This window comes from Cornus florida, unplaced genomic scaffold, assembly GCF_030987335.1.
Source record: "Cornus florida cultivar Cherokee Brave unplaced genomic scaffold, ASM3098733v1 CherokeeBrave_3.0.0_Hap2_Chr05, whole genome shotgun sequence".
Classification (NCBI taxonomy): domain Eukaryota; kingdom Viridiplantae; phylum Streptophyta; class Magnoliopsida; order Cornales; family Cornaceae; genus Cornus; species Cornus florida.
In genome coordinates, this window is record NW_026775575.1 from 103203648 (window position 1) to 103230070 (window position 26423).

The 26423-nt window shown below is 36.6% G+C and overlaps 1 protein-coding gene across 2 annotated transcripts in view; it reads right to left on the reverse strand.

Moving 5' to 3' along the window:
* LOC132308109 (uncharacterized) overlaps window positions 1–26423 on the reverse strand; it is a 43690-nt gene continuing 17267 nt past the window's right edge. For both annotated transcript variants that reach the window (XM_059806096.1, XM_059806097.1), the window contains 13 exons: window positions 16097–16279; window positions 14315–14566; window positions 12844–12939; window positions 12635–12729; window positions 12483–12546; window positions 12122–12212; window positions 11947–12020; window positions 6822–7085; window positions 4694–4767; window positions 4245–4351; window positions 2206–2324; window positions 1134–1211; window positions 1–820 (listed from right to left, as the gene is read on the reverse strand). In XM_059806096.1, coding sequence (XP_059662079.1) covers window positions 584–820; window positions 1134–1211; window positions 2206–2324; window positions 4245–4351; window positions 4694–4767; window positions 6822–7085; window positions 11947–12020; window positions 12122–12212; window positions 12483–12546; window positions 12635–12729; window positions 12844–12939; window positions 14315–14566; window positions 16097–16279 — 1734 coding nt within the window. In that variant the 3' untranslated portion in view covers window positions 1–583. The remainder of the gene's footprint in view (window positions 821–1133; window positions 1212–2205; window positions 2325–4244; window positions 4352–4693; window positions 4768–6821; window positions 7086–11946; window positions 12021–12121; window positions 12213–12482; window positions 12547–12634; window positions 12730–12843; window positions 12940–14314; window positions 14567–16096; window positions 16280–26423) is intronic.

Below are 26423 nucleotides of genomic sequence, written 5' to 3' on the forward strand. Positions count from 1 at the left end.
AAAAGAATGGAATTTTATAAGCTACAGAGGTTATGAATGGAATCTTATAAGCTACAAACCTTGTTATATTAGGTAATCTAATAAACTACAAAGGTTCCTAAATTAGATACACTATCTGATTTCCTTTATAGTAAACATATTTCACGCAGCAATCTATAAATATTCATGTAAATAAAACCTTTCGACAATTAATGAGAGTGAAATAGCACATTAACCCGCACATACTCTTGACTTCATCCACCTCGTGCCACACCAGATAGAGACACTCCGCAACCTCTGGCCTCGTATCCAACATATAACACCGGACTTTCAACACAATATGCAAACCTGTTGAACTGAAACATACCAAAATCAAAATGATTTTGCATCCCGTCAGGCCACTGCCAATGTCCAAGAGGAAGATCGCAACTGAACTGCACACTACAGTGATGTCCATTAAACAATGCATGACCAGAGTTCCTAAACCTGTCTTAACGGACAATATATACCCAATCTTCATATCAATGATCTTCCAAAGACTAATGGACAGAAAGGATTCAAAGGAACCACTGGTGGTGATGTTCTACAACAATCAATCAGACAACTAGGAGGAGAAATGAACCGCATGAAGAGATTCATGTTCTGCTGCCATCTTTTCAAACCTCCGTGCAATGGCATGATGATTCCTGCTTTCATACACTTCAATTAGCGACTGTATCGCTTTTAATATAACCTCTTTCTTTTGGTGACTGGTGGAACTATTTTCATCCCCAATCTGAGTACTTGTATTCCCAAGTGAGGAGCATAGCACTTTAAACCACTCCTCAAGAAATGAAGCTTTCTGTATGAAACAAAAGGAAAAATGAGTAACAAAACCTGAGAAAAAATGCTTTAAATTGGGAAGAGAAATTGCTATAGAAAATTACAATTTAGATAAAAGCAATGCACAAAAGTGTTCTTTTCTCGTCATATAAGCAGAGGGAAAAAAATGGAAATAGGAGTAGTGAAATCATGCAATTTTGAATCTACTAAGCCATAAGCAGTGACATAATATAGTCTGCGTCCATAGTAAATCATTAGCTCGTGTTTATGAAATAGAATCATTTCAATTGAAATATCTAGATTTTTAGGTAAATGTCCAGTCAGATGCTTACTTTGACCAGAAAATCTTTTATAGGCAGATGATCACTTCTTGAAGCAAGACCAAGCACATGCAACATGGTAGAAGTTAGCTGTAACGAGCAAATAAACAAGTTAAAAATTAAATTTTAAAAAAAAAAATAAATAAATAAATAATGAGAGGAGAACAAGATGAAAAGAGAAAAAACAGAAGTCACTAAACAAGAAACATCATTTCTTAGAATCCCACAAATTTATATATAATCTTCACCAAAGTAAAATAAGTCTTGTTTCCGGATTCTTCCAAAGAGGAATCCTACAAGTGAGTAGAACTCGCAATTTCAAGCTGAAATCCTATTGAATTATGTACAAGTGAAATTACATAATCCCATTCTTCCATTTTCAATGTTATTTTTTAAACCCCCTTTTTCATGGTACTTTCATTATCAAAACAAGAAAATACTAAACAACTTAATGAAACTTCATATAAAAAAAGGTCTCTCCCCATGTATTTCTTCCACTTCAATATTAAGGAAGATATGAAAGAAATATTCCAGCCTGTATCTACTTCCCTTTTCTTTAATTAAAATTAAGTTTGCAAAGCATTTTCCTCATAAATGACAAGCGCTAATTATAGAGAGAGTTAATATGCAAGGATCATAAAACTAGTATGACAATATGATTAGCATACATGAACTCATATAAATTGTAGTACAAAACATTAACAAAATATCGTGAATTATTGGGTACACAAACACAAATGATTGAAGTGATTCCACAACCAAATAATTGATGTCAAAGTGAATTGACAACAAAATCAACGTCAAATATATGGGAGAACGCTTCTGATGCCAAAAAGATTAACGCTATTGATTAACAAAACAAGTCCATGATCTATGTAGTGCCATTCACATAATGATAAGAAACTTTTAGTTAAAAAAATTATAATAAGAATTAAAAAAATTCACTCCCAAGTACTACGCTTGCATGCAAAAACAAGAAGAAAAAATAAAGCTAGCATTTTGAAGAGTTTTTATGCCAGTTCCACAATCAATATGAGATTGATTCATGGCATTGCTCAATTGCAATTGGTTTTAGGAATTTGACCTGATTCTCCAGTGCAACCCTATATTTGAAACTTGACGGCGTTGAGATTGAGTCTGAACTTAAATTCTCGAGTATATGCCCAACACCTTGGACAACATCTGGGAATGATCTCCCATAATCTGCATCAAATAAAATCAGAAAAAAAGATGACTAAACCGAGATCCAATTTACTGCATGAACAAAGGTACAGAGACCACTATAGCACACGTACTATTATTATAGCAATAAAAAGACAACACATCAAGTGCTTCAAGGGATATTTGTTTGGATGTATAACTTGATATATTAGATGGAAACTTCAGTACAAATGCGTAAATTAGATGAAAAGATAGTTGTGTTCAGTAAGTGGGAAGAAATATATCCTCTCAATCTAGGAGTGAGTAGTAAATTATTACTCCAAGCATCAGCTTCCCAATCTTCCAATTACTATTGGGAGATTCTGTATGATGAATGGTTTAACGACTCTGACCTGTGAGATTCATCGTCTACAAACAGCCTACTTAGTGTCCAAAGAAGTCCTATAAACTCTTTTTTTTTTTTTTTTAATCAACTAGAAAAATTAAGAATTTGCAGCTTGCACAAGATTTCACCATGGTTATGGTCCAGTAACATGAATCCACGTCATCTTTTGATAACAATACATTAGTTAGTATTTCTATTGCATCTATTGCTATCATGCATTCATGCAAACTCAACATTGAGTTTAAGAGAGAATTCAGCAAATTGAAAGCATAATCATGATGATTATAAGCATATTTGACAACTGCAGCAAAAAGGTTCATAAATCCCAGAGCTCGAAAAAACATCTGATTAACAGTTTTATATTTTGTTAATCACCAACTCGTGTGAAAGCGAAAGGCATTTAGTTTAAGGTCCCAAATGCAGCAATTTATGTTGATTGTAGGCATAAAGTTTGTATTAGGAGAGAAGCAACTTTAGGTCATCTAATAGAAGATTGGATAGAAACAAATCTGGGAAATTTTAAATCATTTCAAGGTAGCACAAGAGTGAGAAGATCAACAAAAATGTGTTCTCATTCATCCTATACCTAGGTGAATTAACTTAATGCCATTTTGTTAGTGGATTTTTATGATATCAACAAAACAGGTTCTTTCTTGATATTTTTCTGACATATGAAACAGTGCTGGAAAAGAATTGATATGAAGCAAGCACAAATATGGATCATGGTGAACCATTGAGAAAAACCATCCAAAAGAAAAAAATCATCATCACCATTGTCAGAAAATTGTGCATCAGTTAATACCTAACAAAGCCATCAATACAAGCTTCAAAAAACCCAGTTAAGGTTTAAATTTTTTTAAAAAAAGGCAGTCCACTCCCTACTTTCTCTTAGTTTTCATTCTTCTTAGGTTCATTCCAATTATTTGCCTATCTAAACCATGCCCTCTCAGATTTCAATGCTAAAACAAAATTTACTTGTCACTCTAATCCATAGTTGTTAAAGGTTCAAGGTGCACTAAGGTGCCGAAGGCTTTCTGGAGACTAAGCACAAGGTGCAATATAAGGCGTGAGCCTGATCGAAGTAAGGTGCGTGTGTATTATGCATCTATAAACATATATTATTATATATACTCAGAATCAAGCACTAATTGCAATTAATGTAAAGCAGTGAACCATAAATATATGAATTTTGTCAAATATTTCATAAGATTAAAAATGTGATATATGACATAGAATATTGTAATTAAGTAGCCATTAAATAATAATAATAATAAATGATATGAATAAATGATTAAATTATAAAAGGAGCGCCTTTTTTGAACACGGAGCCTGCTAAAAAGCGGAATCCTAACGGCTTTATGTAAGCCTGATGGAAAGGGCCTCGCTTGTACTAGGTTGAGGCGCTCTAGTTGAGCATGAGCCTGGGGCTTTCTTGGAGCCTAGGCGCGCCTTTCACAACTATGCCCTAATCTTAGTAAGACTACAACTCAGGAATTATCAGGTTTCTTATTAAGGCAATAAAAAGAAGAATCATACTTCAACCATGACAACAGGAAAAAAATAATCATACAACGCACCAAATATGGTTGCTGGCACAGCCAAAGCAGCAGCAGCTTGTATCCTGATCTTAAAGTTAGAAGAATCACGAAGCAGGAGTAAAAGAATACTAAAAACTGATGGAGCCCTGCAAAAATGCAAGTACACAATCCTCTTAAAAATGATATTGTACTTCAATGCCCAGAATAGCAACAAATAAATGCCAAAAAATCCATTTATATGTGTTGGGTCCTCATCAAAATATATATAAGCTCGTAAATGCCCAAAAATTCCCTTTATATGTGCTGGGTCCTCACCAAAATATATAGAAGTTCGTAAACCCAAAAAGGAAAACAACACAAAGAACCTCAAGGAATTTGCCCCCAACCAAAATTTCCAAAGGTCATTGCTCTATATTTCCAACAATAACCAATCAAAGAATGAATATGAAAACGAGACTTCCACATATGCAAACAAATAGGCTCCTCACCAATCCATATCTTGCAGTTTTGTAGTCTCATTCAGAAATAAGTTCCTCAATGCATGACAAACATTCCATTGGACCTGCTCAACAATGAACAACTCTTAGCAAGGGTAAAATTGAATTATTGAACAAAAGAAAGCATATCACTGGTGCAGCTTATTAAATAGGATTGATTATTTTTCACATTTTTTAGTTATCTTTCTAGTTAATTATGCTGGTTTATATGTATCTTTAAGAATTTTTCTTTTTTTTTTTTTTCTTTTATTGAAAGGTATATATATCTTTTAGTGTAACAATCCTCACCTATCCAGACACAATATTGTACGCGTTGTAAAGCCGTGATGGCCGTGAACCTACCAGAACTCCAAAGCTAAACGTGTTTAACCTGGAGTAGTACTAGGATGAGTGACCCCCCAGGAAGTCTCTGGTCCGGGGGAGCCAAAAGCGGACAGTATTGTGTTTGGATAGGGTGAGAATTGTTACAAATGGTATCAGAACCTAACCCAGCCAGAAGACGAGGGCGTTAGGCGCCAAAAGGGGAGTGATTGTGGCGACCCTGTGGGTGGGTGTGTGTGAGCGTGTGCAGGTGGTACCGGTAGACTACCACACTAAGCAAGCTACAGGTGCACAATCCCACATCGCCTGCGTGTGGATAGGGCAAGTGCTGTATGTAGATTCAACACCATTCTATGACACAACGCGTTTTAAAGCCGTAATGGCCGTAAACCCACCGGAACTCTAAAGTTAAGCATACTTAACCTGGAGTAGTACCAGGATGGGTTACCCCCTGGGAAGCCTCTGGTTCGGGGGAGCCAAAAGCGGACAATATTGTGTCCCGATAGGGTAAGGGTTATTATAAATGTTATCAAAGCCTGACCCAACCGAAAGTACGGCTAACGAGGACGTTGGGATTGTGGCGACCTTCTGGGCGGGTGTGTGTGTGAGCGTGTGCAAATGGCACCAGTAGGCTACCACACTAGGCGAGCTACATGTACACAATCCCACATCGCCTGGGTATGAATAGGGCAAGTGCTATATGTAGATTCAACACCCTTCTATGAAATAACGCGTTTTAAAGCTGTGATGGCCGTGAAACTACCAGAACTCTGGAATTAAGCGTGTTTAACCTGGAGAAGTACTGGGATGGGTGACCCCCTGGAAAGTCTTTGGTCTGGGGGAACCAAAAGCGAACAATATTGTGTCTAACTAGGGTGAGGGGCGTTACATTAAGTTCCACTGAAGTAATCACATACGGTGCATATGACATCAAATGACTTTGGTGACATGACACTTGGGGTTATATTAGATTATAACACATAAGTAAGAAACTAGCAGCCAGGATTTTAAGATCATTGAGTATCCATACATATATTACTATGTATCAAGGGTGGTTGATTATTTGGAAGAATCTTTTGGTGGCCAGCCTCTCTTTCTCCCTCTCTAAATTTCCTAAATTTCTTCATTTATTTTACTTCCTCCCCTCTCCATTTTGTACATTTTATTCTTCTCCCTCTCCTCTACTTTTATCTCTTATTCATATTGCCCTTTATCTCCTACACCTTCTCTCTAGTTGGATCGCCTGGAGCATGAAAATCTTCTTGTCCACTTTTCCTTGCTCATAGAAATCTGTGCTGAAATTCGGTGAGATCTTTCCTTTATTTTACATGTTTTATCACCTTTTCCTCCCTCTAATAATTTTTGCCTTCACTTGCAGCTAGCCTTGGTTTCTTAATGCTTACACAGTGTACGCTTTACTCCTTCACACAAACTTCTACAACAGTTAACACCTTCTCTCTAGTTGGATTGCCTGGAGCATAAAAATCTTCTTGGAACAACTTGTTGCACTTTTCCTTGCTCATAGAAATCTGTGCTGAAATTCATTATCAATTGTAGTCTGATTGAGTTTCTATTATGAAAGCTTTTTTCTAAAGTAGTTTCTGCAAAATATTATAGTGATTCGATTGTTCAATGTTTTCATCTTGTTTGGTTAATTGATTGTTGTTTCTAGATTCTCTCGACAGAAAGTTTGGCACCCATTCTCGCAAAAGACTCTTGATAAACCTAGAATTGCAGCAATCGCCATGAAATAATTACTGAAAAGCTCATTTTAAGTTCAAGGAAGGACTTAGTATACCTTCACGTTTCCAGTTGTAACACAAGAAAGAAATGCTTGGACCATTCTTTCTAGCCAATCTGAATCTTCAAGGGAAGCTAACTGGAATGAATTTGATGTGTGTTGGTCTTGGTGACTATCTCTGAGATCACTATGCTTTTCAGCACCATTACTTATTAGGGAGAAGCTGGTACTATTTACTGGCTTGTCATGAACTCCTGACCCATTTGTAAATAGGACACATCTTGAAAGATTGCCCAGGGCTCTCACAGCATTTGCTTTGACCTAAAGTTAGAAATAAAGGAAAAAAAAAGAAACTGATAAGCTATAGTCATGAAAAACTACCATAGAAAACACTAAGAATTTTAACCAAATGCGTTTCAACAGAATCAAAAATAAAATAAAATAACAATTAAATGACAAATGGCTAGGGCAAAACATAATACCATTAACCCACCTGAGTACTTGTCAAGAATCTAAACAATTACTTATTTAACACCATAATACTGCTAAAAAGACATTTTTAGACAATAGGGCAAGTGCATATAATGACACTAGAAAAATGAAAAACAGAAGAACTCAGAATGGAGGCAGAATGCTCCTGGGACACTCTGTCCGTCTGTAGACAATATAAACCAGCTTTAAATAAAAACAGAACTAGAGATAATAATTTAACAGGAACTCTTCTTCTCAAAGGCCAAATAAAGTAAAAGCTTATTCAATGTAGGCAAAAAGTTTCATGGGGCATGAATTGCATTTGATCCTCACTTGCTCCTCAATGATCTCCAAAAAAAATGTACAAAACATCCGTGTGATGACATCCTCATTTGTTTGGTAGGTAACATACACATCTAAGTCGAACCCAAAGCCACTGTTGCTCCTACAGGGATTTGAACAGTTGAACCCTCAACCTTTCATAAGGAAGGATGAGATACCACGTCAGGCAGTTAGTGATAAATCCATGTGAAACCCTTAACAATCCATCTACATGTCTCATGCCATATAAAATAAAATAAAATAAAAAATAAAAAACTAGAAAGCTAATCATTGAGATAAGAAAAGGCCGTTGGCACAATAGTAAGGTTGCTCTAATCTGACTTAGAGGTCACGGGTTCAAAACAGGAAACAGCCTCTCTTTATGCAGAGGTAAGGCCACGTACATCACCCTCATTGGATCCCGCAATGGCGGGAGCCTCGTGCCTTGGGTTAACATTAATCATAGAGATATGGCTAAATGAAAAAAACTTGTTGCTGCAATAAATGATAGAAACGGTGCTTCCCCTGGAAATTTTTCAATTTTCGCCAAAGTGCATAGTTGTTAAAGGCTCAAGGCGCACAAAAACGCAAATGCCTCTCGGAGCCTGAGGCGCAAGGCGAGGCGCGAGCCCGACTGAAGCAAGGCACATGTTTGGATGCATTAAATAGAAATTATGAATTTATCTTGCAAAAACCACAAGGATGTGATCTATTTTCAAATCAAATCAATTTAATTTTCTATAAGCACCATGATTGATTCTATTTTTCATTTTTGGGTAAGTGATTTAACAACTAAACATTCTTTCAATAATAGAACCTAATTATATGAAAATAATATAACAGTACATGAGTAATTATTTCATTTTAACAAAATTATTTCATTTTAACAGTAAATGAGCTATTAACAAAATTAGATAAAAATGCATTTCCTCAAACCAATAACATGTTAGAATGGAACAAATACAGGCTACAGCTGTTCACACAATTTACACAAATAAAACAGGATCATTGATCACACAAATAAATAAAACAGGATCACCGATCACACAAATAAAATAAAAAAAATAGTGAGAGCAATACATTGTACTAATCTAATCCAAGCAGGTAAATATAAAGTACCTCACACAAATAAATAAAAAATATAAAAAGAAGAAAAAGAAAAAGAAGAATAAAACTTGAGAAAAATAAAATAAAATAAAAAAATAAAAAAAAGAAGAAAAATAAAAAAACAATCTGCCAAACTCCACTCAAATAAATAAAAAGAAGAACAAAACTTGAGAAAATAATAATAATAAAAAAATAAAAAGAAGAAGAAAAATAAAAAAACAATATGCCAGACTCCACTCTCAAGAGAGCCGAGACTCGAGAGAAGAAGAAGAAAAGAAGAAAAAAAAAAAAATCTGAGACTGATCCGAGAAGAGGAGGAGAGAAGAAGAAGAGAAGGAAAGAAGAAGAAGAAGAAGAAGAAGAAAGAAGGAGAACTTACCTGATCCGGCGCAGATCCGAGAGATCCGACGCTTTTTGGTGCCTTCGCTGCCTCTGTCTTCTACTCTTCTTTCCTTTGCTTTTTGCTTCTCTTGTTTTTTTCTTTTTTTTTTTAATGTTGTAACTTGTAGGCTTTTGTATTATATTAACTAATAAAATAACAGAATAGAAATAATAATAATAATAAACAAAAAGAACTTTTTAAACAAACAAACAATAAACAAACAAAAAGAAGTAAAAAACAACTTTTTAAAGCAGGCGTGCCTTTCCAGCGCCTGTAGCCTGGCGCCTTGGTCGGAAAGGCACACGCCTTACTTAAGCTAGTCGCCTTAAGTGTATCAAGGCGACAACATGGCGCCTGGAGGCGCCTTGCGCCTCAGGCGCGCGGCTCCGGTGCCTTTAACAACTATGTCAAAGTGCTTTATTGGGCATTTTAGAAATTTATTTGAACTAATTTTGTAGATTGTATGTGATAATTTTTATTTGGAGCCATCAAGATGGGCAAGTGGAGAAAATTGTTATTGATGTCGATTTGTGTTATATATTTTAGTAGTGTTCTTTTAACAAAAGAATTGATTAGTGGATTTAATTGAATTATTTGATAGGTGGCTCTGATACCAAAAAGTAATTTGGTAAAATTGGCCACTGAATTTGAGAGTTTGACTATCATTATATACAAGAGGAAAATTACAAATATGAAAAGAGAATAAAAATCAAATCCGTAAACAAAAGTCTAAACATTAGCCTATAATGAAGACCCAATAAATCTGTCACAATTATCGAGTCAACTTATAGATATGATTTCCAACACTCCCCTTCAATCTGTAGGGAAGATATCAACCAAGCTCAGCTTGACTATATCAAGACGTGAAACAACCGTATCCTTTCCACAATAAGATTGCAATGCTACCAAACACACCGACAGCCCCAATAAGGCAAAGGATGATGCTACCGAACACACCGGCAGCCCAACAAGGCAAAGGACAATGCTACTGAACACACCGACAGCCTAAACAGGGCACAAATAGCACCGAGAGACCCTTAGCACATGTCAAATGCTAAGGAGATACCCCCAAATAAGGGGTCTTAACCTGGGAGGAGAGCCTCCCTACACCGGAGCGATCCATCCGAGAGATGAAAATATCCGAAACAAAGCTGGAAATACCGGAACAACGCCAGGAAAAAGGTCGTGCAATATTCTCTTAGGCCAAAACAAAGAACTCCAACAAAACAGAGACCTTAAACAATCCGAAACAGAGAGCTCCAACAAAATCAAATGACGAAAGAGAAATCTGAAAAATGAAGAGGATGATGATGGACCGCCGCCAGAGATGAGGCTTATGCCGCCATCTCCGGCGGTGGCTCTGATACCAAATTGAATTATATGATAGGTGGCTCTGATACCAAAAACTAATTTGGTAAAATTGGCGTACTCAATTTGAGAGCTTGACTATCATTATATACAAGAGAAAAATTACAAATATGGAAAGAGAATAAAAATCAAATCAGAATAAAAATCAGCCACAATTATCGAGTCAGCTTATAGATATGATTTCCAACAGATTTCAACATGTGGGTCTGAGTAAACTAATATGTGTTTTAAGGGAATTTATAAATAAAGAGAAATATGAAGAAAAAAAAAAAAGGAAATGTGGAGAATAGAATATTAATTTAAAAGAAATAGGAAAAATGGTTGGTAATGGACCAATGGTATAAAATTGAAACATTTGAAGTCGAAGGATTCAAAAAGTAAAAGGAAAAGGTGATTAGTCATGGTAAGAAATATAAAGTGTTAAAGCAAGAGGATTTAAAGGAAAACAATGATATAATTAGTGGTGAGGGAAATATAAGAGAAAGAAAGAAGTCTGGGAAATCTTTTTCCATGGTTTATCTCCAAAAGATGCTTAAATATCCTACTTTTTGTTATCTAGAGACAAATCATGATATTGTTTCCCTCTATCTGAGAACATTTCGTTGTTGGTCTTATTATGTGGTGCAATGTTCATGGATGTGCCAGGTGAGACTTATTACCATTTATTCAAACTTCATAATTCCTTACAAATTTGGAATTAGAAGCAGACCTACAGTTTGAGGGTTGGAGCAGCACTCCACTTCAAAGGGAATGTGCTAAGTTGTACAACTCTTAGCTGTTACAAAAAAATCAGCAAAGGACATCACCATATTCCACTACTCTGCCTAATCCCAACTGAGCATTGCAGCACATTAAACAGGCTGCAAATTTTCTCTTTGCCACCAACCAATTTAGGGATGAAATTCAACACTAAAATCCCTGTGTTAAATTTTCTCCAAAATGGTTCTTTGAAATAGTACGAGGAACGGAACCTGGAGATCAGTGCACACTAAGTAAGAGGGCAACTGAGTATGAAATCCATTCTTCAGTTCATTTGTGCTCTGTGTGTTACTTTTGTTTTTGTCCTCCCCGCACGGGAAGCCTCAAAAGAAAGCAACAATTTCACAGGGTACAATTTAGGACTTGCAACAAGTGGAGTGGGAAACAGACTTTTAAGTAATGTTTCTTTGTTCAGGTATCTAACAGGGTGACAAGAAAGATGCAGTATAATAAATAAGTAAAAGTTATCTGCGGTTTTATCAGCATATTTCCTGGTAACCAGGAAAAAGTGTCTTAGCATTCCTCTAAAATTGATTGAATTGATAAATTTAACATTTTATAAAACCATAAACCTGTGAGAATGCCATACTGACAAGTCTGACATTCACTCATGAAACTACATTCTTTAACACAAAGGGAGTTAAGAACGGAAATTACTTCTTGCATTAGCATATGAGAGAGATGGCAAAACCAAGTACTAATTCATCAACCATTCTGGTATAATATATATGAGGAAAACTGATAATTGAATTACTGCAGTCTAAATGTGTTTACCTTGTCGCTGTCCTTAGTCAGACGCAAACCACACTCAAATAATACTGCAGTCAATCGAGAGCTTGCCTTTGAATCTGTCATGTTAAAGAGAGGAAAAATGAATAAAATTAAACAACAAAAATGAAAAGATAAAAATAAATAAATAAAAAATCAATCAAACAAAGCTTAAGCCCACCTATAGAAAACCTTTTAGAGGAAAAAGCATTAATACAATGCCTGAGAGAATCACATGCATTTGCTAAAGCCCAGGAGGCCGTAATTCGCACCTGAAATTATTAATAGAAAATGTTTTACCTACTTAATATAAAAATCCATAATGTAAGTGTTGTGCAATATAGTATGAGCTGTCACACGTGTATTAGTAGTTGTCACACACTCACATTCTTTCCTTTTATAGTTTCTTTGTATCTATATATATCTAGAGCTGTATAAATAGTGATGTAATGAATTTACAGAATACTCTTCTCTTCTCCAAAATTCTCTCTCTGTGTTTCTTCCAACAGTAAGTGAAAAATAATTCCAAATAGAAAGATTACCGAGATCAAAGGATCACGGGTGTTAAACTCAGCAGCATGGATAAACTTTTCAAGGATCTCTGCACTACATGAATAAAATTCTATGTAATCTTCTGTCCACAGATTAAGAAAGTCAATAAAAACTTTAAGAGTCAGCAACATGTCAGAATTACCTTTCTGAAATTTGTGGAAAAAATGTGATCACACCAATGGCACGACAAGCAGCTGACCTAACGGAAGGCACCTCATCATTAAGAGCAGCTCTGATCTACAAAGAGTTTGCACACGCAATGCATAAATAAAGAAGAAAGAAATATTTCTATAGTTTACCATCACACAGAAAGCAATCATAGATTTAAGTATATGCCACTGCAGGACTTACAGAAGAAGTAAAAATGAACTCTTGTTTGTCATTTGGGAGAGAAGAGAAAACAGAAGAAGTAATTCCTGCGAAACAAGTGACTGAGGCAGACCTCACCTTCAGAAAAAAGTGACGGTAGGTGTTAGAGCAGCACATAAAGGTAAGCAAACAAAATTCTTCCGCACCATTGTAAAAAGCACTTAACTATCTTTATGTTTCAAAACATTTCAAAGGTTATTTGTCAACAGAAGATTCACATCCAATGCAAGACACAACCAATAAATGTAAATGAGTGATCCAGCTAAGCACTATACCAAACTATACAAGTAAAATGCACAATTTTTTAATAAGTTTTGAGAAACAATTTGAGCGTGGATTACACGTGACTGAGGCAGACCTCACCTTCAGAAAAAAGTGACGGTAGGTGTTAGAGCAGCACATAAAGGTAAGCAAACAAATTTCTTCCACACCATTGTAAAAAGCACATAACTATCTTTATGTTTCAAAACATTTCAAAGGTTATTTGTCAACAGAAGATTCACATCCAATGCAAGACGCAACCAATAAATGTAAATGAGTGATCCAGCTAAGCACTATACCAAACTATACAAGTAAAATGCACAATTTTTTAATAAGTTTTGAGAAACAATTTGAGCCTAAAGAACTATTTAACAGAGACAAGAAGGTGGATTAAAAGTAGGAGACAGAAACAAAATAACCCACCATATGAAACTCAAATTGTGAAAATGATCACGGTTTTTCTAACCTTGACCATACTCGGAAAGGATGGCAGTGCATTCAATAATCTATATAAGAATGCCAAAAATACAGAAAGGATTAAGTAAAAGAAAAGGAACAGATAAACTCCAACTTGTAGAACACCCTAATATAAAAGGGAAACGACTTTTAACTAAAATCTTAATTTTTAATTAAATGAACCTAAAGACTGAAGTTCAAATTCATTCATGAAGAATGGAAGCTTTAGTGGGGCTGAGTAAGGGGAAAAATTAAAAGTATAACAATAAAATAAAGAAGAACCTGGTGAGCATATTTTTAAAATAAATTACTAAAATAGGAAGACACGGAAAAGTATTGATATATTCACTTAGACTCTGTACTTATTGCTTAAAATAAGCCAGCATTACAATGAATATAAATATATATGTATGTATATTTAAAAACTCTATGTTAATACCCTAGTATGTGTATGAAAACAGTATGATGACATATGGTAAATAGTGACCAGTAGCAGTGAAGCTATCTAGCCATAGAAATTTAGAGAATGCAAAATGAAATAAGACATTAATAAAGGTCAATTGGTGTACTCTATGTAAATACCTTAGTATATTTATGAAAACAGTATGGGATATGGTAGAACAGTGACCGATAGCAGAGAAGTTATCTACCCTTAGAAGTTTAGAGAATGCAACAAAATGAATTTATTTCTTTTCATGAAATAAGGTATTAATAAAGGTCAATTGTTGTAACCAACCATCGCAGAAGAATGCCACAGAATCAGAGGCAAATGCTTCTCAATTGCCTCACACCACTGCTCGCTCCCTGATTGACATGTTTGTGGTTTGTCCTTAATGACTGCTGGGCTCTCTGATCCATAAGATGGAGCTGATGAAATTTTCTTGGTCCTAGTGTCATCAGATGTAAAGGGGGTATCAAGTAATTTATCATCTAAAATATCTTCGGTTCCTTTAAATCCAGATATAGCACGAAGACATTCATCCAAAACCTGCATAATAAGTTAACATTTGAATCTCTAGAAGTATTATCAAGCCATTATACAAAGAAAGTGCATGAAATCAACAATGAAACAGATTCCAAGTGCACAAAGTCACCAATCAAACAAGCTACTCAAATAAATTGGACATAAATATTCTTCACCAAGAGAAAAACAGTAGAAGTGGAGAACCTCCCAAAGTCAACTTGGTAAAAATGTACTTGTTTAAATGCAACTAAGAGAGATTTATGATTATCACCTTTCGTGAATGAACTATATTCCTTTAATCCCAGATACCAGGACTGGAAGTTTTTCAACACAAAACTAATTATATATCCGACTAAGACGAAAGAAGATATTCATAATGAAACAATAATGAAGTATAACAGTTTGGTCAATGCATTCGGTTAATCCTGTAAAAGCAAAGTAATGTAGGGCAATGAAATAACAAATATGTCATACTAAAGCATGCATCTTGAATAAACAAATATTAACTGACACAGTTGTTCTACCCCCAAATGTCTTTTTCAAATTAAATATCAATATGTATGGGATAATTCAAATACTACCAGCTGTTCAAATCAGGTCATATCTCCTACTCCCTTAAGGAAGAAGCATAACTAATCGTTGGCTCTGAACAACATTGGCTATATCAATTTGTTATTATATTTTTACTTTACAATCGACAGGTAGCAAATGACTTCAACTGAATCCATTAACAAACAATTGAAGGAACACATATTTGTTCTTCCAAGAATCATGAGCTTCCTTACATGTCAATTGTTCATACTTTATACATCAATTTACAGCACTAAAGTACAAGAGCATTATTTTATCTTGAAGCCTCACAATCTGAACTAGGGTGACTACATACACCATTCCACACAATAACGTTTTACTTTAGTACATATATTTATGTTTATAAATGCAACTGTAAAGGAACCACACGATTTTTGGCTACGACACATAGAACAGTGCAATTTTAGGAGTGTAATTTTATCTTATGGGCCCCTCCAGAGAGAAAGATGAATCGGTTGCCAGAAGGAGAATGGATATATCCAGATTTTGACCCTAACCTACAATACAGAAAGACTTTCCATAAGAGAGAAAGATGGGTTGGTCGCCAGAAGGAGAATGAAATATATCCATATTTTGATCCAGAAATAGCCAACAATATAGAAAGGCTTTCCATTCCTGACGGGCCCCATGAGTCCTTTAAATGATTATTTGTTCATTCTAACAGTTATGATAACATAATCTGAAATTATTTCATAAGAATAATTCCATTTCAGTAATATAGAAAATGACTATAATATAAATTACATAACAATAACTCCCAAGCCCCAGATCACTGTTTCAAGCTGGTAGAGAGAAGAAGTATACATAAACAATTTTGAATTCCTGTAAACACTCAATGGTAGATGCTACATTCAATCTTGGATGCAGATCCATTCACAAACAAAGTGGTTACACCCCAATCAGAAAGGAAAAATAAAAGGAAAAGACAAAGAAAGAAACCAAACGAGGCAGGGGGCATCTCACCTTGACTGCAGCTGTAATGACTTTCTCCCCCATTGACCCAACAGTGTTTCCGACATTACCCTTCCAAGGCCTTGTAGGGACTTCAGGAGAAGTAAGCCTCAAAAATCCATAAACAATATTGGAAACTTGTTCCCAACACACATCCATTATACTTGGGTAATTGTGCGACACAGCTCTAAGTGCCTGCAACAAGCTATTTTTAGTATAAAATCCTTTTAAATCCATAACAGTTTAATATTAAGTGGAACATACATTATGTAGATTATGTTCCACTGAGAAATAGAGGAAGTTAACATGAAAGCCAGTCTTGTGCAAAAGAATACAAGTTAAAGAGCATATCAGTGGAAGAAACATCAATCAAATCAGATGCACTATTAGCATATATGATACCACGACTTATGGTATGACTTACCATAATACCAGAGATTTGACTATGCATATGTTAGCATATATGATACCACGATTTATGGTATGACTTACCATAATAGCAAAGATTTGATTATGCTATAGAATATGCCATAGAATATGCTTTAGAATAAGTTGTGATTTGATTTTGATTTGATTTAGTTTCCTTTCTTGTAATATGAGCATGTGCTCATTTTATCTATATATACTAGAGCTGTGAATGAGTAATTCATATCATTCAAGCCTTTACGCAATTCTCTCATTTCTCTTCTTTTTATATATTTCTACTTGGTATCAGAGGCAACACCTTTCCACAACTTTTAGCAGCCTTGCTACTTGTGCGACAACTATCTTAGGCTGTTTGTGACATCGTGTGACGTTGCCTACACATGTTTCTCGATGTTGCTATTTTGTGATCGAAAGCAGGTATATTTAAGTTTTACAATTTCTTTTTCACTCTTCTAGGGTTAGGTAAATTGGGATAGTTGGTTTCCAACACCTAGAAGGGCTTGGGTAAAAAAAAAAAAATAGTCTATAAAGAGGTTCCGGATATTAAGGAGGAGGTTGTCTGGCTTTATGTAAGCGGGTAGCGCTCCTTAAAAAAGGTATGTATTTGGATTTTTCGGGAATGATCTGAGGAGACATTGTTATTGTTTATGGTCTGAGGAGACCCTTTGATTTATTAACAGAATTTGTGGTATTTTTTGAGTTTTTTTATTGTCGTGTGACAAATTATTAGGGTCCTCGACTGTTAATTCTCTTGGCTCAAGTTTTGTGGGTGGTGATGCCATTTTTCTCACCAACTCATCAGAAAATCCAGGACTTCAAATCACCACAGTGAAGTTGGATGGTTCCAACTATTTGATTTGGGCACAGTCTGCCAAGATGTTTATTGGTGGCAAAGACAAGATTAGCTATATTACTGGTTCTGAGAAAGATCCAGCTGAGTCAGAGAAGGCATATCCACAGTGGTTTGCAGATAATGCTATGGTTATGTCTTGGCTAGTCAATGCGATGCAACCAAACATAGCTGTTGGCTATATGTTTATGAAGACTGCTAAGCAGATTTGGGATTCAATTCAACGCACTTATTCTCAGAAGCAGAATAATGCACGAATTTTCCAGCTGGGGCGAGATATCACCAGGATTTCTCAGGGTGACTTGACAGTTTCAGGTTACATCGCCAAGCTTCGTGCTATTTGGAAGGAGATGTCATATTATGATTCCTTCCACTCTTGGAAGGATCCAGATGAAGCAGTTTTATATGAAGGAATTGTGGAGAAGAATCGAGTGTTTCAGTTTCTTGTCGAGTTGAACGACGAGTTTGAGTATGCTCGTGTTCATTTATTAGGCTTATCTTCATTCCCTACTCTTAAGGATGCATACTCCTATGTGTTGTCAGATGAGAGCCACCGAACTCATCCATTAGGTGTTGCTTCTGTTGATCGTTCTGCTATGGCAGTTCGGGTTCCCAACCTTTCAGGAGCTTCACCATCCCGGTCAGTTCAGAGCACTAACACTGGTCCTCCTCTTGGACGACAACGTGGACGGTGTGACCATTGCGGAAAAATTGGTCACATCAAATCTCGTTGTTATGCTCTACATGGACGTCCACCGCAACAAAAACAACAGCCTCGATCCTTTGCACATTTTGTTACACAACCAGTCTCGTTGTCAACTCCTGACAACCCTGTCTCTACATCTTCTGCCACAGTTACCTTGATTCAAGCTGATTTGGACAAGTTCAAGCAATTCTTCAACCAAAAAGAGGCATCATCTCAGCCAACCTCCACTTATGCACACTCAAGTACTATTGCGTCTGCACATAGCGTATCTACATCTTTAACACCATGGATCATTGATTCTGGTGCTTCAGACAATATGACTGGTATGTCCTCACTCTTCCAATCTTATAGTATCTGCTCTGGCCAACACAAGGTCCGCCTTGCGGATGGCTCTCCATCTTCCATTGCTGAGAAGGGTCACATATCAGTTACACCTTCATTAACTTTGTCAAATACACTTCATGTTCCAAAGTTGACTACAAATCTTATTTTTGTTAGTAGCGTTACCAAACAATTAAATTGTAGTGTTGTAACGTTCTTTCCCTCACATTGTATTTTTCAAGATCTGGTGTCGAAACGAAAGATTGGCAGTGGGCGTGAAGTAGACAGTTTATACTTGTTGGATGATCCTTTGTCAACTCAAGCACATTCAACTTCATTTTCTAATATTGTTTCATCTAATAAAGCCCAGCTTTTGCGTTGGCACATGCGTTTAGGACATATGTCTTTTGGTTATTTGAAACATTTATTTCCTTCCTTATTTTGTAATGTGGCAGTGTCAGATTTATCCTGTGAAACATGTCATATGGCTAAACATGTTCGTTCCAATTATCCTGCTAGTAGTAATAAATCTGCTTTAACACCTTTTGATCTTGTTCATTCAGATGCGTGGGGTCCTTGCCCAGTTACTTCTAGTCTTGGATTTCGATATTTCGTGTTGTTCATTGATGATCATAGTCATGTTACGTGGGTTTATCTTATGAAAACCAAAAATGAGGTATACACCATTTTTAAAAATTTTATGACAATGGTTCAGACTCAATATGGTCGTACCATTAAAAAATTCAGATCTGACCAGGGTACAAAGTATACTTATGGGGAGGTACAACGGTTATGTACAGAATTTGGGATTGAGCATCAGATGGCTAATGTTAAAACTCCAACAGAATGGTCGTTCTAAGAGAAAGAATCGCCACATCCTTAACTTAGCCAGAGCAATCGACATTGGCATGAATGTTCCCCAGTCATTTTGGGGAGATGCAGTTCTTACCGCTGTTTACATCATTAATAGGACTCCTTTTAGGATTCTTAACTTTGCAGTCTCACTCTCAATCTTACATCCCAATTCATCTATTTTTTTTATTCCTCCGCGAGTCTTCGGGTGTGTGTGCTTTGTTCAGCAGTTGGGGCAGACTCGTACAAAGCTTGACCCCAAGGCTTTGAAGTGTGTGTTTTGGGGCTATTCTCACTCTGAAAAGGGTTATAGGTGTTATCCTCCCAGTCGTCAGCGGTTTATATCCATGGATGTTTCTTTCTTTGAGCATACACCATACTATAGTGGTTCAGTTGGTTCTCAGAGTGAATGGTTCCCATTGAATATAATGGATGATCACCTTCTTCCGTCTTCAACTCCTCTACCATTACCTGTTTCTTCTTCTATGATTCCTCCTCGTGATACCCCTCCAACAGGGGGAATTGTTCCTTTTTCACAAGTTTATAGTCGGAGACAACAGGTACAAGCTTCTACTCCCACGATCGACTGCCCTGTTCCTTCGGCACCAGCTCCGCCTTCTCAAGCTATTGTTTTGCTTGATGATCGCCCCATTGCTCTTCGGAAGAGTAAACGTTCTTGTACTTACGCTATTTCTAATTTTGTTTCTGATTATGCTCTCTCACCCTCCTATTGGAATTTTCTTGTTTCTGTTGCCTCGGTTCCCGTTCCTTCTAGTGTTGCAGATGCACTAGCACAACCTCAATGCCATGATGCTATGACAGAAGAACTAGAAGCACTTGAGAAAAATCAGACTTGGCACATGGTTCCGCTTCCTATTGGACAAAAGGCTGTGGGTTGTCCTTGGGTGTTTACAGTTAAGCATAATCCAGATGGGTCAGTTGCTCGTTACAAGGCCTGATTGGTTGCCAAGGGTTATGCTCAGACTTATGGCATAGATTATCAGGAGACTTTTGCCCCTGTTGCCAAGATGAATACCATCCGTGTATTATTTTTCGTTGCTGCAATTCGATCTTGGCCTCTATTTCAGTTAGATGTCAAGAATGCCTTTCTCAACGGTGATTTGCAGGAGGAGGTGTACATGGTTCCTCCTCCGGGCTTTCGTTCTCTTGCTCATTCTAGTATGGTATGTCGTCTTCGTCGTTCTCTGTATGGCCTCAAGTAGTCTCCTCGAGCTTGGTCTGATTGCTTTGGCACTATTATGCTCAAGTTTGGTTTCCATCAAAGTGCAGCTGATCATACCTTGTTTTTACGTCATTCAGGCGGTAAAACAGTTGCTCTCATTGTGTATGTCGATGATATTGTTCTTACCGGCAATGATACTACTGGAATTGATAAGGTTAAGAGATATCTTGGCCGTCAGTTTGAGATTAAAGATCTTAGTCCCCTACGATACTTCTTGGGCATTGAGATGACTCGCTCCAAGACTGGCATTTTCATCTCTCAACGCAAGTATGTTCTTGACTTACTTTCTGCTTCTGGGCAGCTTGGCGCTCATACTGCTGATACTCCGATTGAGCAGAATCATCGATTACCTAATTCTGAGGGGGAGTTGTTGTCAGATATTGGTCAGTATCAACGACTTGTGGGGAAGCTCATCTATTTATCCATGACTCGACCTGACATTGCTTATGCCGTGAGTGTCGTGAGTCAATTCATGCACTCTCCTCGTGCCCCTCACCTTGATGCAGCTATTCGGATCCCTCACTACTTAAAAGGGTGTCCAGGCCGTGGTATTTTGTTTGCCAATCATGGTCACTTATGTGTTGAGGCTTGGACATATGCTGATTATGCAGGATCAATTTCAGATCGGAGGTCTACTTCAGGTTATTGTACCATTATTGGCAGTAACTTGGTTACTTAGCGCAGTAAGAATCAGGATGTTGTCTCTCGATCTAGTGCAGAGGCAGAGTATAGGGCTATGGCTCTTGGGGTAGGTGAGTTGCTTTGGCTGAAAACCTTGATGACAGACTTGTGCCTTCCAGTGTCGCTTCCATTCTCACTCTACTGCGACAACAAGTCCGCCATTAGCATAACAGGACTAAGCATATAAAGGTGGACCGTCACTTCATTCGAGAAAAGATCATCTCTGGTCAAATTTGCACTCCATTTGTCACAAGCTCTCAGCAGCTTGCAAACATTCTTACAAAGGTCGTTAGCAAGATTGTGTTTGAGAATGCCTTGTCCAAGTTAGGCATTTCAGATATCCACGCACCAACTTGAGGGGGAGTATAAGCATATATGATACCACGATTTATGGTATGACTTACCATAATAGCAGAGATTTGACTATGCTACAGAATATGCCATAGAATATGCTTTAGAATAAGTTGTGATTTGATTTTGATTTGATTTAGTTTCCTTTCTTGTAATATAAGCATGTGCTCATTTTATCTATAAATACTAGAGTTGTGAATGAGTAATTCATATCATTCAAGCCTTTACGCAATTCTCTCCTTTCTCTTCTTTTTCTATATTTCTACTTGCACCATAAGTTAATATTAGCTCAATTACCACTTCCCTTGAGACAAAGAACTGCAGTCAACAGTAATCATGTATATGTCTAACCCCCACATTAGAAAAAGAAGATGATCAAGAGGCATAATTTGCTGCAGACCTGGGTCTGTGTGTGGGGCTTTTATTTCGAAGAAACATTTTATAAATGGACCTTATATGATTGATTGCATTGACAAATTAAAACCAAGTTAAAGTTCCTAACGTCCTATTCTATTTCATATGTCATATATCCAATCACACCTGAAAAGAACTTTCTCAAACCAAAAGCCCAGCAATGCTGAATCCAGAAGCCCCTAAAAACTGACAATATTATTGGTACTCCATACTGAATGTTGCAATCATTTTTTTATTTTTTCATAGAACAGATTTTTTCAAGTTTGTATAAAGAATATCTTAATATAATCTTTCTTACACAAAGGATGAGCAACAAGTATTACAATTTTTAAAGAAAATCACATCAAAAAACAACGGAAGGTACTTATCAAACAAACAAACGGAAGGCAGTAACTGATAGAGAGAAATAAAATATGTTACATATACATGCAACCAGACACGCATTACACTAAGTACAACAACCGATAAAATAACATTAAAGGATGCTTTCAAAAAAATCTTGCCAAACTGTCCATTTCACTGAGAGAAGACAGCTTTGGGCACAAAATCCTAGAAAAAATAATAAAAAAATAAAACTTTGCAAACTACAAAGCAATTCAAGTTTTTGAGATGTTAAATTGGCAGCATTTTAATCATCTCCATCAAACTTACTGGTAATTTTCCTGGCTAAGGTCTCAATAAAATGCTTGTCATGACTTGCTCGTCAGGCTTCGGCAGACTTCAAGTGACTGTGAAGAAAGACCATTGTCAAAGCCAGGCACAAGCTCTTTTTATAATTTTTATTTTATTTCACAACCTTAGCCCCACCAATGACCAAGATCTGAAAACTAAGGCATAATTGACGAAGTTTTCCATGTGCACAAATAAGTACATAAAGTATATGTGAGAGTGAAGATTAGTTAGTTCAAGCGGCACGCTTGTGGATTTCTTTGCCTACAATAGTTATTACTTAAGTGACATAATTTGCCTCATACAGGGAATTGCCTTTATCTGAGAGAAAGTGCATAGGTTCAACAAATCAAAATAACACTTTAGACAACCCATATTTGAATAGCCTGTAAGATGTAACTCTTACTTTGAATTCTTGATGATTAAAATAAAAAGATTGATGGTAGACGTGTTCGTTTTTGGGAGGATCTTTGGTGTGGAGACCAGCCTTTATCTCGTTCATTTCCCAGATTATACAGTATTTCAATTGATAGACATGTCTACGTAGTTGACTGTTATCGGCTTGATAATAGTGGGATTACGTGGGATGTGCACTTTCGACGTTCTTTTCAGGATTGAGAGTTGGACGAGGTATGTGTTTTTTTGGATTTGCTGTATCGACAGGAGGCAGTTGGCAGAGGTAGTGACAATTTGATGTGGATTCCCTCTGCCCATGGTCGCTTCGAAGTTCGGTCCTTATTTTTATGTCTATCTAATTTTGATATCGTTGATTTCCTGTGGAAGACCATTTGGCGTACTATGTTCCAACTAGGGTGGCATTCTTTGTATGGACCGTTGTGTGAGGTAAGATCCTGATGATTGATAATTTAAGGAAAAGTGGTAACTGCTTTGTTAACTGGTGCTGCCTATGCAAACAAGATGGTGAGTCAGTTGATCATATTCTCATGCATTGTCCTACGGCAAGCGATTATTGGAATCTTATTTTTGGTTTGTTTGGTATGCATTGGGTCATGCCTCGTCATTCTAAGGATTTAATTCATGCTTGGAGAGGGTGCCGAGTGAGAAGTGGTGTCCGCAATTACTGGAGAATTGTACCACATTGTGTCCGGTGGTGCATATTGAAAGAGAGGAATAGTAGAATGTTTGAAGGGAAAGAGTCGTCCACGGCGACGCTGAAACTTCACATCATCCGCTCTCTTTTCAATTACATGAAGAGGAAGTCATGTTCTTCTTCCGATGATTTAATCATTTTTTTAGTTTCTTTGGGGCCTTAGACCCGGTTCCACTTTTGTATAAGGGACGTGTTCCCCTCTTGAACGCCTTTGTTATTTTATTATTACTTATAAAAAATAAAAAAAATAAAAAAGATCGAACTTCCATTATGTCAATCAATTTGGACGTACATTTTGGTTTAGTCAAGGACACTGAGTTTTATTAAGTTAATTTAGCCTAATCTAGACTAGAAATGGCTTTTAAAACATTAGACTTGACAATATCGGCCACTTGAAGTAAACTGACAAAAAAATGTCCTTGATAGCCATACTTTGACCATAGAATCTGAAATATTTTGAAATTTTTTGTTAAAGACCACGAGGGATGGCTAGGAAGTACATTTTAACAGCTCTTGAATGGTATGTGGTTGGTCTCAATCTATAAGTATTGTGATTCATATGAGTGATTTATCAAAAATAATTTTCTACAAACCTTGCATTAATTCGAACATTTCTTGAAAAATACTTGAATTTTCTACACCAAATTAATTTTAGAAGAAAGCAGACTTCATAAGCTTTCCGATGATAATTTCTTTGCAAAAATCAGAGTTGGATGGCCAAGATATGATTTTCAAAGTTGAACGTGAGGAAAACAATTTTAGATTCAAAGAACATGAAGAACACAGAAAAGACTAGAGTTGCGCATCTATCAACTTCCGACTTCCCTTTTCTGACATTATGTGATCTGGGCATCGATTCCTCAGATTTGAGAATGGCCTGAAAACTTCCTAGATTCTGCCTCCAATCAAGTTTGGCACTGAAGGATATTTAAGGAAGATTTACACCCCAAAACCATAATGTAGACCCCAGCTAAACCTTCCAAATAACCTTTTCTCTCGTCCTATTCAGTTTAAGATTGTATGGCCCTCACAACCTTTAAAAACCTCAGCCAGAAAGTAATTCAACTTACCTACAATTTCCACCAAACTACCAGAAACCAGTCATCCACATCAGAGAACGAAATTAAAGTAGAATGCTTAGAAGGTTGAACTGCAAGAACCAGAAGTTTGAGTCCAAGATGTCAAATTAAATTCTTATTATATCTTTAAAGGATTGGGAGTTTGAGGACATTCTGAGAGGTCTCAACTCAGAGGTATTTGGATAAAACTTTGATTAAATTTCATATATTAATAACTTTTGCAACGATTTTAATCAGTTTTGTCCTATTTTAGGAGTAAGGTCATGAATTTCAGTTTCATGATTGTTTAGTTATCTTTCTATGGTTATGGTCTGCTATGCTTAATAACTAATCTCTGTTGAAACCATGCATGATTCGGTGGTGGAATTTTAATCTCTATTTTGACCTAATTTTCATAATATTATTCGTCATCTGTGAAACATTTTAATCATGTTTCAGATGTTGTTTCATGTGATTAGCGTCACACAGGTCTGTGGATTAGGAAATATGAAAACCGGTTAATTTAGGACTTCGGTTGGGTCTAATTACTTTCTCCTTTGCATAAATCTTGGCATGTTAGGCATAAGAATATGATGATTTACTTATGTTCAGATTATGGTAGTATTTTGATATTTCCAAGGGAAAAACTCAGGTTGACAAAGCAACCACTTTGTGCAACAAAGCCAAAGGGTAAGTTTGTGGTCTTTCCCTCCCAGCACCCCATGTAGGCTAGATCTGCTCTGGGTCCTTTGGTATTTTCACTTTTATTATTCCCGCACTTGGCTTAAGGGATTGCATGCATAAAGGTACACTCCCTTCCCTCATCTTAATCTATTTTTGTTGTTCCATGTGGTATGTCTATAATTAAGCATGATTTCCATAGTTTCATTTTAAGCTGTTTTATCTTCACACGATTTGGGACCCAAGGAACAGGCTCTTTTTTTTTTCTTCTTTTTTTTTTTTATAACCCAGAACTCCCTGAGGCAGGGCCCTTCGGACCCACCCCCAAGGCACCAAACTAGAGATACCGCAACCGGCCTCACAGCTACAGCACCAGGTTAGTCGACGAAACTAGAAGGCTTGGTAGAGGACTCGAACACTGGCCTCTTATGTGCCAGGCCCAAGCCTCACCATCACTGCTAGCCCGCCGGGGGCCCCAAGGTACAGGCTCTTTATCATTGACTATACATCTATGACAGTTTGTAATTGCTATGTAATATTTTGTATCCATGACTTGTGCATTTTTTTTATATTGATTACATGATATTTGTTAATGCAATTATTTGAAAAATATTATAGAATTTGAACATTGGGACTTGGGAGTGAAGTAGAGACTCATCTTTAATGTGGCAAGAGGGTCCTTTGGTGTTCAACCCTTCCCATCCCACACCTTAATCACTGAGTCCAATTCTTGGGTCATGAAAATTTAGAGAATTAAGGTGATTTTTTAGGCTTCTAAAACTAAAATGACAATTTCATCGAAAATGGTAGTTCATTTATTACACAGCCATGGTGAGTGTTTGTTTACACATTGGGTCACATCCTGGCTTTGATCTAATGATACATAGGAATGTGGACTTTCAACTCTGCCTAAGTCGTGCTTAGCACCTTATCTTTATACCACAAGTCCAAGCTCAAATAAAGGAGTCAGGTTTTG